Source organism: Hyla sarda, chromosome 8 (genome assembly GCF_029499605.1).
Source record: "Hyla sarda isolate aHylSar1 chromosome 8, aHylSar1.hap1, whole genome shotgun sequence".
In the NCBI taxonomy this organism is placed as follows: domain Eukaryota; kingdom Metazoa; phylum Chordata; class Amphibia; order Anura; family Hylidae; genus Hyla; species Hyla sarda.
In genome coordinates, this window is record NC_079196.1 from 177,797,077 (window position 1) to 177,811,266 (window position 14,190).

The 14,190-nt window shown below is 47.2% G+C and overlaps 1 protein-coding gene across 1 annotated transcript in view; it reads right to left on the reverse strand.

The window, feature by feature from the left end:
* Positions 1-14,190, reverse strand: part of LOC130285311 (uromodulin-like) — a 60,173-nt gene that overhangs the window by 26,589 nt on the left and 19,394 nt on the right. The window contains exons 7-8 of the mRNA XM_056536667.1: positions 10,783-10,991; positions 8,986-9,143 (exon numbers count right to left, since the gene is read on the reverse strand). Of these exons, the coding sequence (XP_056392642.1) occupies positions 8,986-9,143; positions 10,783-10,991 (367 nt within the window). The remainder of the gene's footprint in view (positions 1-8,985; positions 9,144-10,782; positions 10,992-14,190) is intronic.

Genomic DNA, 14,190 nt, shown 5'->3' on the forward strand with positions numbered 1-14,190 from the left:
AAGACACGTTCCGGAAAGAGGGAAACCGACCGGCGAGGTGTCCCACGGGGGAGGAGAAGGGAGAATCCTGAGGGAACAGCACGTCAACCCAGGCATGGAGTGACTACCTCAGGGACCTATACCTATCAGAAGCGCAAAACTGTGACCATGGTAGCCAGGTAGCCTCTGTGCGGACTGTATCTGCTGGGAGGACAGACAGAAGTTCCTCCATATGGCGAATGTGGGTAACCTCCGCAAACCATTCCTCCAAGGTGGGAGGAGCAGCCGATTTCCACCTCCGAGAAATGACCGATTTCACAGCCTGAACAAGGTGTCATACCAGGGATCGCTTATAACGCACTTGCGCCATAGGGAACATGAAAAGCAAGGCCGCTTCCGGAGTAGAGGGAACACTAACCCCAGACCCCTCTAAGATGATCTGTAGAACCGAGCGCCAAAATGGAGCAAGCACGGGGCAATCCCACCAAATGTGCTTCATCGTACCCGCTGCAGCTCCGCAGTGCCAGCAAGCCTCAGAAACAGTCGGATACCAGCGATGAAGAGTCGCCGGTACACGATACCAGCGAGACAGAATTTGGTAACAGGTTTCTTGAGCTTTAGTGGCAATTGCTGATTTGTGAGTTAAGTAGAAACACCTGGCCCAGTCTTCTGGCTCAAACGTTTTACCCAGCTCACGTTCCCAAGCATGACAATATGTCGGGAGGGACAGGGATCTAGGAGATATCAACAGGTCGTAAAGAATGGAGATGGAGTGCCGAGGGTACGAGGAGGCAAGGCAAAGACGTTCAAACGGCGACAATGCGCGGTGAAGTGCAAATGATGTCGGGAGGGAGGTGTAAAAGTGGCGCAGCTGAAGATAGGCAAATGGGGCTCGTCTAGAGGATGGTCTCTCTGTCAGCAAAGTATCCAGGGGCTTAAGCTGGCGCTCGACTAATACGTGATGAAAGCGGAGGGGAAAGTCCGGGTGGTTGGTCACTGGGAGAAGGGGACCCTGGCGGTCAATTACGCAACCCCCCACCCCGGCAGAGTGTAAGGAGGCAATAGTATGACGGGTGGACTTAGAGGTCAGGCATAAGGGTATTTGGGATGGGGACCAGGTCCAGGGCAGGGTGGCTAGGGCTTTAGGGCATATGTCCTGGGCTAGGCGCACCCACAGCTTGGAGTTGAGGTTGTGCGACCAGTCAAGGACACGGGCATGTACACAGGCTAGGAAATACAGGCGGCAGTCAGGCAGGCCCGCACCTCCCACCGATTTAGGCCTGGAGAGGAGGAGACAATTCAGTTGGGGGCGTGTATGAGATGCCAAAAGGAGGAAGGGAGGTGAATAGGGATAGTTTGTAGGAGATACAGCAAGCGGGGCAGAAGGTTAAATTTTAAGATGCTCATCCGTCCAAACCAAGAGAACTCCCTCTTATCCCAGGAGGCCAGGTCCACGTGAAACTTCGCAAGCAGGGGAGAAAAGTTGAGGGAGAACAATTGGGAGAGGTCGGATGGCACCTTGATGCCCAAGTAGGTAATGCCCTGGGGAGGCCAAGTAAAAGAGGAGGCCAGGCAGAGGGAATCCACTGTCTGTCCTGGTAAGGAGACACCAAGTGCTTCAGATTTGGAAAAGTTAATTTTAAAATTAGACCAAGCACCAAGTCCCGAAGGCATGCCATGAGATTGGGCAGCGATACCACTGGGTTTGTAAGGTAAACTAGCAGATTATCTGCAAAAGCAGAGCACTTATATTCAGTATCACCGACGGTCACCCCACTAATATTGGGGTCCGCTCTGATGCTAGCCAAAATATGCTCCATTACCAGGACGTACAGAAGCGGGGAAAGGGGGCATCCCTGGCACGTGCCATTACGAATGGGAAAGGGATCGGACAAGGAGCCATTGATTTTTAGACAAGCAGCTGGGGAGACGTAAAGGGCCATGAATTTAGCTACAAAGTTGGGACCCAGCCCAATATGTTGTAAGGTTTGTGACGGGGAGGACCAGGACACACGATCAAACGCCTTTTCAGCATCCAGGGAGAGCACCATCAGGGGCAAATTGGCCGTGGTAGCATAATGAATAAGATCAATGGTCTTGATGGTGTTATCTCTGGCTTCCCTCCCGGCACAAAGCCCACCTGATCAAAATGAATTAAGGAGGGAAGAATGGAATTGAGCCGGACCGCCAGCAATTTAGAGTAAATCTTTAGGTCGACATTTAAAAGAGAGATGGGACGATAACTCCCGCACAACTGGGGCTCCTTAACAGGTTTGGGGAGGACTACTATATGGGCCAGCATGGCGGGAGTCAGGATGGGAGTGGAGGAAGAGACAGAGTTGAAGGCCCGAAGCATGAGTGGGGACAGGGAGTCTAGAAGGGTCTTGTAGAATTTGGCCGTGTACCCTTCAGGGACAGGGCTCCTTCCACCCGGGAGGTCCTTGATAACTCGGGCCAGTTCCTCCGAGGAAAAAGGAGCTTCCAGTGCTTCTATAGAATCCAGGGAGACCAACGGCAAGGGCGAAGGCAATTATGGGGAAGGGGGGGGGGTAGTTAGATTGTACAGGTCAGAGAAAAAGTTATGGAAAGTGGAAATAATGTTTGGGGTGGAATGTATTACCGAGCCAGCGCAAGAGCGAATGCACGGAATATGGTTCTGAGCTAAACGGGTGCGCAGCGCTTTAGCCAGCATACAGCCACTTTTGTTCCCATACTCGTAGAACCTGCTCCGACCCATTTGGAGCCAGCGACCCCAGGACTCCTCCAATAAGCGTTTAACTTCGAGCCGAACAAGCTGCAAATCTCGAAGAACCGGTTGGGAAAGTGAGCGTTTATGGGACATTTCTAGGGCGGAAACCCGGAGGAGAGCAGTATGGAGAGCTCGGGCTCTGCCCTTCTTCAGACGAGAGCCGTGTTTCATGAGGACTCCTCTAAGGACACATTTGAGTGCCTCCCACTGACAGTAAGGGGCCGTGGGGTCAGAGTGATGATCAGCTAAAAAGGAGGAAACAGTTGTGGTCAGATCTGCCAGGCAGAGAGGGTCCACAAGCAGGGATTCGTTAAGTCTCCACGACCACGTAGATCGAGTCTGTGATGGAAGCTGGAGAGAACAAAAAACCGGGGCATGGTTGGACCACAAAATGTTACCAATGGAGGAGGAAACAACCCAGGGCAAGGCACTATGTTGGACCAGAATGTAGTCTAGTCGACTGTATGACCCATGTGAGGGGGGGGGGAGAAAAAAACTATAATCCCTGTCTGAAGGGTGCAGACGCCAGGCATCAGACAGCTGCAGGAGAGCGAGAGCCCGCTTCGCGCGTTTAATCACTGCATAAGAAATATTGGAGCGACCCGTGGAGTTATCCAGGGTAGGGTCCAGGGTCAAATTTAGATCCCCACATAGGACTACAGTGCCCGAGACCACAGGCAGGACAGAGTCGACTAGGTCGAACAGGAACTCCACCTGACCCTGATTGGGGGCACATGCATTTATAACAGTGAGTGTGGAACCCCCAGCGAAAGGGATAAGACTATGTACCGGGCCTGCGGGTCCAAGGTAACATTAAGAACCTGGTGAACAAGGGATTTGTGAATAGCTATGGTCACCCCCCTAGCACGCGCGTCTGGGTTATTAGCGCAGAAAACTAGACTAGACTAAAATAGACTAGACTAGGAAAAGAAAAGGGGGGGAGGGGGAAAGGGGCGAGACAAGGAGAAAGAAAAAAGAAGAGCAGAGCAGGGAGGAGAGGGAAAAGAAGGGGAAGAAGAAGGGGAAGAGAAAGGGAAGAGGGTTAGACAAACCAGAAAAAACATAGAGAACTACCAAAATCAACAAACAAAATTAAGCAGAGTAAGGAAAAGAATAGAAGAAGAGAACTCTAGGCAGTAGGCTAAACTGCCGCAGCAAAGACGGGGGGGGGGGAGACCTTAACACCAATACGAGTCTTCAGGAACCTATAAGACAACAGATAAACAGGTAAGGCATTTAGACCACAGGCAAGTATAACCAGGCATCAGTCCACAACCTCCACCCCACACCCCACATAAAACTCCCCCCCCCAAAAAAATCGTTGGCTTCGGGCACTCCTTGGGGGGAGACCCTGGCGAGCAGATTTAGAGGGCGGAGGGAGGAGTGTTGAGGACGCTTCGGGGCATCTGAGGACAGAAGGCCAATTTGGGAGAGCAACGGAGGGCATGTCCAAGTCCTGCAGGAAACCAGGGAGATCATCAGGTGTACTGAGGGAGACTGTGCTGCCATTTTTCCTAACATGGAGGGCAAAGGGAAAGCCCCATCGATAAGGAATGTCTCTAGCCCAGAGGAGCTCAAGGACAGGCTTCAGTGTAGCTCTTTGGGCGAGGGTATGTCTGGATAAATCAGGGAACAATTGAACCGGAGCATCTTTGTACAAGACCTGACGTCTGGAACGAGCTTTCCTCAAAATGTCCTCTTTGATAGCATAAAAATGGACCCTGCAAATAACATCTCTGGGACGTTGATCATCAGAGGAAGATGGCCGAAGAGTCCGGTGGGCTTGATCAAGTTCAATGTACGCTCCAGGAGGATGGTCAAGGAGGTCGTTGAAGATGGACAGCAAAGCCGGTTTTAACTCCTCGGGGCCCACCATCTCAGACAGCCCACGAATGCGGATGTTATCCCTTCTGTTACGATTTTCCACATCGTCAAGGTGTTGTTGCAAGGTGAACAGTTGATCAGAATGGAGTTGCACCACCTTCTGAAGGGCCTGGAGGGATACTGAAGTCGAATCCTGTGCAGACGTTACCGTGTCCACCCTGGCGGACAATGCAGAGAAATCAGAGCGGAGGGAAGCGAATTCCTGTTTGCACTCCGCAACCACCTGTCTAGCTAATGAAGAAAAGTCCTCCTTAGTGGGTAAAGACAGAACCAGAGACCTTAGATCAGCGAGGGTGACTAAACGGTCATCAGACGGTGGCTGGGGGGTTCCCTGAGCCGAAGCCCGAGGAATGACAGTTGCAGAGCCAGAGGCCTCCAGGGCAGGAGAGCAGGGGCGGAACACCGGTGGGGTGTCCAGAAGGCTGGGATGGCCAGAAGGCGAGGGGGAGGGGGGCAAAGGGTGCCAGGCAGGTAGGAGCACCGGTGCGGGAACCAGGTGGAGGGAACTCTGAGGCTGTTAGGGTGCCTGCTGAGGTGGAGGGGTGTGCACCCAGGAGGAGCCAGAGGACCAGGAGGGGGATGAGGGAGAAGGGCCCCGGGGGTATCCAGGAGAGGGCAATATGGCAGCGCCCGGTGGCATTTGGTACCAGGTCTGTGGGGGGAGAGAGCATGACCCCCCATTAGCAGCAGGGGACAGAGGGTGAAGGGTAGCAGGCAAAGGGAGGGGGTTAGGAGGCACGGTATAACCCCCCTCCAAGAGTAGGGCTAGCATGGGGTCATTGGGTGAGGAAGCAATGTCCCTGCAAGCAGACCCCCCAGAGAGGGGCTGATCACAGGTACCTGCAGCTGTTGTCTGTGACGGAGGAGCCCGGGCTGTAGCTCCTCAGGTCCAGGCGGGCCGCGCTGTGGAGCGGGGATCGGAGGTACTCGTGGAGGAGGAGGCTGTAAAGCAGGCACGTCCGTGCAGCAAGCTGTCCCCGGCTCCAGGCTGTAGATGAGGGCGGTGGGCAGCGCAGCAGCTGCCTGTGGGGAAGGAGTCCCGGAGGTCCTCCCGCCATCTTGCGCACACGCTCCGGGAGATAGGGTAGATGGAGCTGTAGGAGCGAGGATCTCAGGACCCGCCGGGGGTCCATGTCCGGAGCCCGCCGCTGCAGAGGAGTGAGAGAAGGCTGAGGGCTCGCAGCTGGGAGCCAGAGAAGGTGAGAGGTGGTGCACGGCATCTTGCTGAGCAGGCCACGAGGCAGTAGCAGCCGCCATGTCGGGCCGCGGCAGGGAGCCTGTACGGGCGGGCAGTGACCGGGTGAAATAGGTGGTCAAATCACTTTGGGGAGATGGGGGACCCTGGGGGGGGGTCACCTTCTTGGGTTTTCTGGTCGTCCTCCCCATAAGTAGGTGCCTAGTATAGCTTGCAGGAGATGGTCTGGCCGGGAGCTCTCAGAAAACGCGTCTTCACAGCGCTTGGGGGAGTGTTTTTTAAATAAAAAAAATTTTTCAATGTGTTGTGTTTTTTATAATTAAATTTTCAGGCTTAGTAGTGGAAGGCGTCTTGTAGACAGAATCCATTACTAAGCCGGGGCTTAGCATTAGCCCCCAAAACAGCTAGCGCTAACCTCCAATTATTACCTCGGGACCGATCGCCACAGGGGTGCCAGGAAGAGCCGGTACAAACAGGCCCGCAGCGTCAAAAATGGCGCTCCTGTGCCTAGGTGGTAACAGGCTGGCGTTATTTAGGCTGGGGAGGGCCAGTAACAATGGTCCTCGCCCGTCCTGGTAATGTAAGGCTGTTGCTGCTTGGTTGGTATCTGGCTGATACTGAAAAAATGAAGGAACCACACTATTTTTATTTTAATTATTTATATTTTTTAAAAAACGCATAGGGCTTCCCCTATTTTCAGTGTCAGGCAGATACCAACCAAGCAGCAACAGCCTGACATTACCAGGGTGGGCGAGGACCATTGTTACTGGCCCTCCCCAGCCTAAATAACACCAGCCTGTTACCGCCTAGGCCCAGGAGCGCCTGTTGGTACCAGCTCTTCCCGGCACCCCTGTGGCGGTGGGTACCGAGGTAATAATTGGGGGTTAGCGCTAGCTGATTTTGGGGCTAACACTAAGCCCTGGCTTAGTAATGGATTCCACCTATAAGATGGCTTCCACTACTAAGCCTGAAAATTCAATTATAAAAAACACGACACATTAATAAAAAAATGTTATTTAAAAATAAATCACTCCCCCACAGCCCTCGTTAACCATTTTATTGAAAAAAAAAAACACTGGTCATCATCGCAGTCCACCGAATCTGACGTAGTCCTCCACATTCACAAAGAAAAGAAAAACAAGAAATATGGGTTAGTACATTTTTTGAGCTCTCCCCTGGGAAGAGAGCACATAATGCAGCGTGTTCCAAAACATGGAGCCTCCAGTTGTTGCTAAACTGCTACTCCCATCATGGGGGGCTGTAGTTAAGCAACAGCTGGAGTCTCCCCTCTGAGATCTATCCCTCTGCCCTTGGACTACTACTCCTATCATGGGACAGAGTCTGTCCCATGATGGGAGTAGTTGTAGTACCGCAGCGCTGCTGAGGGATGGCACTTGCAGATCCCCTGGCTGTGGGACTTTTAGGACTACTACTCCCATCATGGACAAACTCTGTCCATGATGGGAGTTGTAGTCCAGGGGCTGAGGTGCAGATCGCACCGGGCCATTCTGCAGAGACCCGCTGCAATCCGCATTTAAGTTAGGCTTCTATATACACTGTAATAATTCATAATCCCCGCCGGGAGACAGGAGCTCTTATAGGTCAATAGCTGTTCTCCAATCAGAGCTCCCGTCTCCCGGCGGTGGCGATTATGAATTTTGACAGTGTATATAAAAGCCGCAGTGTAGACGCATGTACCGCCGCTTTGTATAATTAATAAATGCGGATCGCAGCGGATCTTCAGAGAATGATCTGCTGCGATCCGCATTTATTAAGCGGTACATGCGTCTACATTGCGGCTTCTATATACAGCTGTCATAATTAATAATCGCCCTCGCCGGGAGAGGGGAGCTCTGATTGGTCAATAGCTGTTCTCCAATCAGAGTTCCCGTGTCCCGGCTGTGATTATGAATTATGACAGCTGTATATAGAATGTAGACGCATGTACCGCCGGTTTGTATAGTTAATAAATGCGGATCGCAGCGGATCTCCAGAGAATGATCTGCTGCGATCCGCATTTAAGTTAGCAAGCCGGGCGGTACATGCGTCTACATCGCGCTGCCCGCGGCTTCTATATACACTGTAATAATTCAAAATCCCCACCGGGAGACGGGAGAATGCCTATTGACCAATCAGAGATCCCCTCTCCCGGCGGGGATTATGAATTATTACAGTGTATATAGAAGCCGCGGGCAGCACGATGTAGATGCATGTACTGCCAGGCTTGTTAACTTACATGCGGATCGCAGCGGGTCTCTGCAGAATGACCCTGTGCGATCTGCACCTCAGCCCCTGGACTACAACTCCCATCATGGGCAGAGTCTGTCCATGATGGGAGTAGAAGTCCTCTAAAGTCCCACAACCAGGGGATGTGCGATTGCCATCCCTCAGCGCTGCTGTACTACAACTACTCCCATCATGGGACAGACTCATGCTAGGAGTAGTAGTCCAAGGGCAGAGGGGCAGATCGCAGCAGATCATTCTCCAGAGACCTGCTGCGATCTGCATGTATTAACTATACAAGCCGGCGGCACAGGCTACACTGCGCTGCCCGCCAGCTCCTATATACAGTTCTTATCATTCATAATCCCCACCGGGAGATGGGAGCTCTGATTGGTTGATAGCTATTGGCCAATAAGAGCTCCTGTATCCCGGAGGCGGGGATTATGAATTATGACAGTGTATACAGGAGCCGCGGGCAGCGCAGTGGAGCCGCATGTGCCGCCGACTTTTTAAGTTAATAAATGCGGATCACAGCGGGTCTCTGCAGAATGATCTGCTGCGATCTGCCCCTGAACTACAACTCCCTTACTGTCCCAAAATAGACACTTCGGTACGTGTCCTCTGAGGTGGTGTATATTTGTGCAAAAAAAGTGCTTTTGCGCATTTTTTTTGCGTTACAAAAACCCTGCAGTAGATAGTGCTCTATGGTAAACATAACCGTAGACATGTCCATGAAAAATTTTGCACAAAAAAAAATGTGCAAAAAACCTCCTGTGCAAATTTGTTCTTTAAAAAATACACCAAAAAAGCTCTATATACAATGATAAATTCCCCCCAGAGTGTTCATATCTGTAAACCTCACTTTGCATAATAAAATATACATCCCTAATACTTACCAATGCATACAATGTTACATATATTAAGTATTCATATTAAATGAATCTGTCTTACTTACCCTGCAAATGGATAGAGTGCTGTTTCAAGGGACAGCTGCATGTCCAGTGGATATACACATGAAATACCAATACTGAGAACATCTTCTCCACCAAGTGATGAATTTGTGTTTAGCGATAGGTAAATGGTGTTTTTATAGATAACAGATGAGCCGTTACTCTGTACAAAGAAGACAGCAAAATTACATATTACAGATGTACATTATTCCTCTAATAGGTTGCAAATTAGACTAAAATAAGGATTTGTGTTCTTAGGGTAAGGTCACATGTGCCTTATTTTGCTGTGTATTCTGTTGTGTTTCTGCTGCTGTATATATTTTTACCCATTGAGACCAATAGGAAGCAAAATCAGCTGCAGAAAATATGCAGCAAAATACATCACATGTGACCCTACCCTTAAAGGGGTACTCCTGTGGAAAAAAATATTTTTAAATCAACCGGAGCCAGAAAATTAAACAGAGGTGTAAATTACTTCTGTTTAAAAATCTTAACCCTTCCAGTACATATCAGCTGCTGTATACTATACTGTAATAAAATTGTGTAGTTCTTTCCAGTCTGACCACAGTGCTGACACCTCTGTCCATGTCAGGAACTGTCCAGCTTAAAAATAAATAGAAAGAAAAACAGGGGCCATGCCTCGTGTATTACCTAAGACACCAGATGGGGGTAAACAGCGAACAACGCCAGCCTTGTGGGTGGCCGCTCACCTTGTAGCGGATAGTCAGCGTTTTTCACCCCTAATTTGGGGTACAAATATGCTCCTTGAAAAAGAGAACTGCAAAGCCCAACAGGTCACAGGAGTAGGAGATCCAGTCCTGTCTGTGGAATCAATGAGAACGGCAAAATGACCCATACATCAGGCGCTGTTCAGAGTTCAAGCAGGAAGGAAGTATATCCAAAGCGAGAATAGGATATAAGTACCATCAGGCACTTCAGTTCAAAGACCAATGACGCGTTTCGGAGGTACAGTCCTCCTTCCTCAGATTGGCACTGTCTATAGCAGGAGAGTTTTCCTATGGGAATTTGCTTCAGTTCCTGACATGAACAGAGGTGTCAGCGGAGAGCAGTGTGGTCAGTCTGGAAAGAACTAAACAACTTTCTATGTGGTACAGTATATAGCAGCTGATAAGTACTGATAGACTTAAGATTTTTTAATAGAAGTAATTAACAAATTTACATTTGTTTGCCACTTGTTTTGCATGGGGGTACCCATTTAATCTTTTTTTTTTTTTGGCCCCTGAGAGGGTTATTTCAGGTTGGAATTGTCACCATTTTAATGGGTGGTTAGAAGCTGTGACATGGTCTCCACAATTTTCATAATATTACCAGACATGGAAAAAAAAAGAGGGCACCTACAGTGGGGAGTAGCCTAAAACTAGTCTGACTTCAATCTCTACTATGGTACCTTAATATACCACCGTATGGGAAAAATGTTGGACCTGTACTACAACTTCCTTTACTCATTTTATAAAAGGCCAAAATGTTGCTTAAGGGTACGTTCCCACACAGCGTATTTGCTGCGTATTTGCTGCTGCATATTTTATTTTCCCTGTTGAAGTCAATGGGTAGGAAAATACGCAGCACCAAATACGCAGCAAATATGCAGCAAAATACACCACGTGGGAATGCACCCTAAGGGTGCATTCCCACGTGGCGTATTTTGCTGCGTATTTGCTGCTGCGTATTTTCCTACCCATTGACTTCAACGGGAAAATAAAATATGCAGCAGCAAATACGCAGCAAAATACGCCACGTGGGAATGCACCCTTAGAGTTCAATTTGTATTTTTCTCTACTTACCACCAACTCATTTCCACACACTCCCTTTTTTAAGAGAGAGGCTACTGTTATGATATTTGTCACATTGAAATCATTAAATCCTCTGCAGGAACTGTCTTTCAGATGTATTTTGCTGGCATCCAGATTGAATTTTTCCAGTTGACATTTCTGGAAGGAAGCTTTTATTTCCTGATCCCCACATGAAAGCTCCGGACGGATGTCGGCTAAGGCTGCAAAGGGAACACAACATTGGTGGTGTTAATAATGTTAATAGCTGGATTCAGTGAATAAATGTCAATTTGCCATTGGTGTTGGACAGGAGCATTAGAGTTCATTTACAGTAGTTACCCAATATTTCATGTTTAAATGGGTACTCTCATTAAAAATTTTTTTGCTATTGCACTCCGTATAGTAAATAAAAAAAGATTTCTAATGTACTTTGTACATTCAGTTTTCTATGTTTTATTTGTGTTTAAAAAAGCTGCCACTAGGTGTCTCCCTACTTGTCCAGAGCACATTTCCCCCCATCTCTTGCACAGACTTTGGACTCCTGCTGGCCTGGCAGAAGTCCAAAATCAGAAAATGTATTCTGAAGTGCTGAGAGGGGTGTGTGCAGCCTCAGCCAATCAAAGCTCATCTCAAACACTGAACTGCTTTTGGCTGTGTGTAGCAGAGTGAGGGAGAAAGTTCTCCCCCATATGGCTTCAGATGATGTCACACCTGCTGGGTAACGCCCTTTCCCAGTCTGAGAAATATCAAGGTAGTAAACTTAAAAAAGAATTTAAAAAAGGCAGGGGTGGTTTATTATGATGGGGCAGGGAACTGGGAGAAATATAAATTTAACTAGATCATGAGAGGTACTCATGAGTAAGTTTCATGCCTCAAGTAGATGAGGCTAAACCACAATACTTAACACAGCTATGGGCAAAAGTTATTTTTTTAAATTAAGCAAGCGCCCATTTTTTTTAACCTCGTCCAAGTAGATAAAGGGGTACTCCACTGGAATACACTTTTTTTTTAAATCAACTGGTGCCAGAAAGTTGATTACTTCTATTTTAAAATCTTAATCCTTCCAGTACTTATCAGCTGCTGTATACTACAGAGGAAGTTCTTTTCTTTCTGAATTTCCTTTGTCTGACCATAGTGCTCTCTGCTGACAACTCTGTACATGTCAAGAACTGTCCAGAGTATAAGCAAATCCCCATAGAAAACCTCTCCTACTCCGGACAGTTTCTGACATGGACAGAGCTGTCAGCAGAGAGCACTTGTGGTCAGACAGAAAGAAAATTCAAAAAGAAAAGAACTTCCTCTGCAGTATAAAGCAACTGATAAGTACTGGAAGGAATAAGATTTTTTTGAAGTAATTTACAAATCTGTTTAACTTTCTGGCACCAGTTGATTTAAAAGGAAATGTTTTCCAGTGGAGTACCCCTTTAATCATTCCAGCATTCATCAGCTGCTGTATGCTACAGAGGAAGTTGAGAGGTTCCTTCCAGTCTGACCACAGTGCTCTCTGCTGACACCTCTGTCCATTTCAGGAACTGTCCAGAGCAGGAGAGGTTTGCTATGAGTATTTGCTCCTGCTCTGGATATTTCCTGACATGGACAGAGGTGTCAGCAGAGAGCACTGTGGTCAGACTGAAAAGAAATGAAAAAAGAAAAGAACTTCCTCTGTAGCATACATCAGCTGACAAGTACTGGAAGGATTAAGATTTTTAAACAGAAGTCATTTACAAACCTGTTTAGCTCTCTGCACCAGTAAATAATAATAAAAAAAAGTATTCCACCAGAGTACCCCTTTAACTTCTTAACGACGAGGACATATATTTACGTCCTGCGCCAGCTCCACGTAAAAAATCCAAATCCAAAGTCCAAAATAACGTATTTTTGGTCACTTTTTATACCATTAAAAAATGAATAAAGAGTGATAAAAAAGTCCAATCAAAACAAAAATGGTACCAATAAAAACTTCAGATCTCATTCGAAAAAATGAGCCCTCATACATCCCCATATGCGAAAAGATAAAAAGGTTATAGGAGTCAGAAGATGACATTTTTATACGTATACATTTTCCTGCATGTAGTTAGGATTTTTTCCAGAAGTGCGACAAAATAAAACCTATATAAGTAGGGTATCAATTTAACCGTATGGACCTACAGAATAATGATAAGGTGTCATTTTTACCGAAATATGCACTGCGTAGAAACGGAAGCCCCCAAAACTTTTTAAAAAATCCGTTTTTTCTCCAATTTGGTCACACAATGATTTTCTTTTCCGTTTCTCCATGGATGTTTTTGAAAAATGACTATCACTGCAAAGTAGAATTGGTGGCACAAAAAATAAGCCATAATATGGATTCCTTAAATGTGCACTGTCAGATACAAAAACTTTTGATATGTTGTAAAGCATGCATTAGGTTTTGCAATTGCTTTCATTAGAACATTTTCAGTATTTCATAATGAAAAAGCCAGTTAAAAAAAACTGCCCCCCCCCCCCCCCCCCTCTGCCTGCTTGGACACACGCTAGTCCTGCTGTGTAGTTATGGACACACTTCCTTGATTGACAGCTGTGAGTGCAGGGCTTACAGCTGGAGGAAAAATCCTCCCACTGTCAGCTTGTGTCCCACTACTGTCAGTGAGGACAAGCTGGGAGTTGTAGTTTTGCTAATGCTAGGGGAGATGTGAGCAGACAGCATACTGAGGGAGGGGGCGGAGACCTGCACAGTGAGGCCACGCTCCCTCCCTTTGAGAGGAATTCAGACTAGGGAGCTAAATTAAAAGTGTAATAGAAAAATAAATAAAGGTGCCAGACACATAAAAATTAGATGTACATGGTCAGGATTAGGTACTGAGTTATATATTTAACCCCTTAAGGACAAGGCCATTTTACACCTTAGGACCAGAGCGTTTTTTGAACATCTGACCACTGTCACTTTAAACATTAATAACTCTGGAATGCTTTTAGTTATCATTCTGATTCCGAGACAGTTTTTTCGTGACATATTCTACTTTAAGATGGTGGTAAATTTTTGTGGTAACTTGCATCCTTTCTTGGTGAAAAATCCCCAAATTTGATGAAAAAATTGAAAAATTAGGATTTTTCTAACTTTGAAGCTCTCTGCTTGTAAGGAAAATGGATATTCCAAATAAATTTTTTTTGATACACATATACAATATGTCTACTTTATGTTTGCATCATAAAATTGACAAGTTTTTACTTTTGGAAGACACCAGAGGTCTTCAAAGTTCAGCAGCAATTTACCAATTTTTCACAAAATTTTCAAGCTCACTATTTTTCAGGGACCAGTTCAGGTTTGAAGTGGATTTGAAGGGTCTTCATATTAGAAATAGCCCATAAAAGACCCCATTATAAAAACTGCACCCCCCAAAGTATTCAAAATGACATTCAGTCAGCATTTTAACCCTTTAG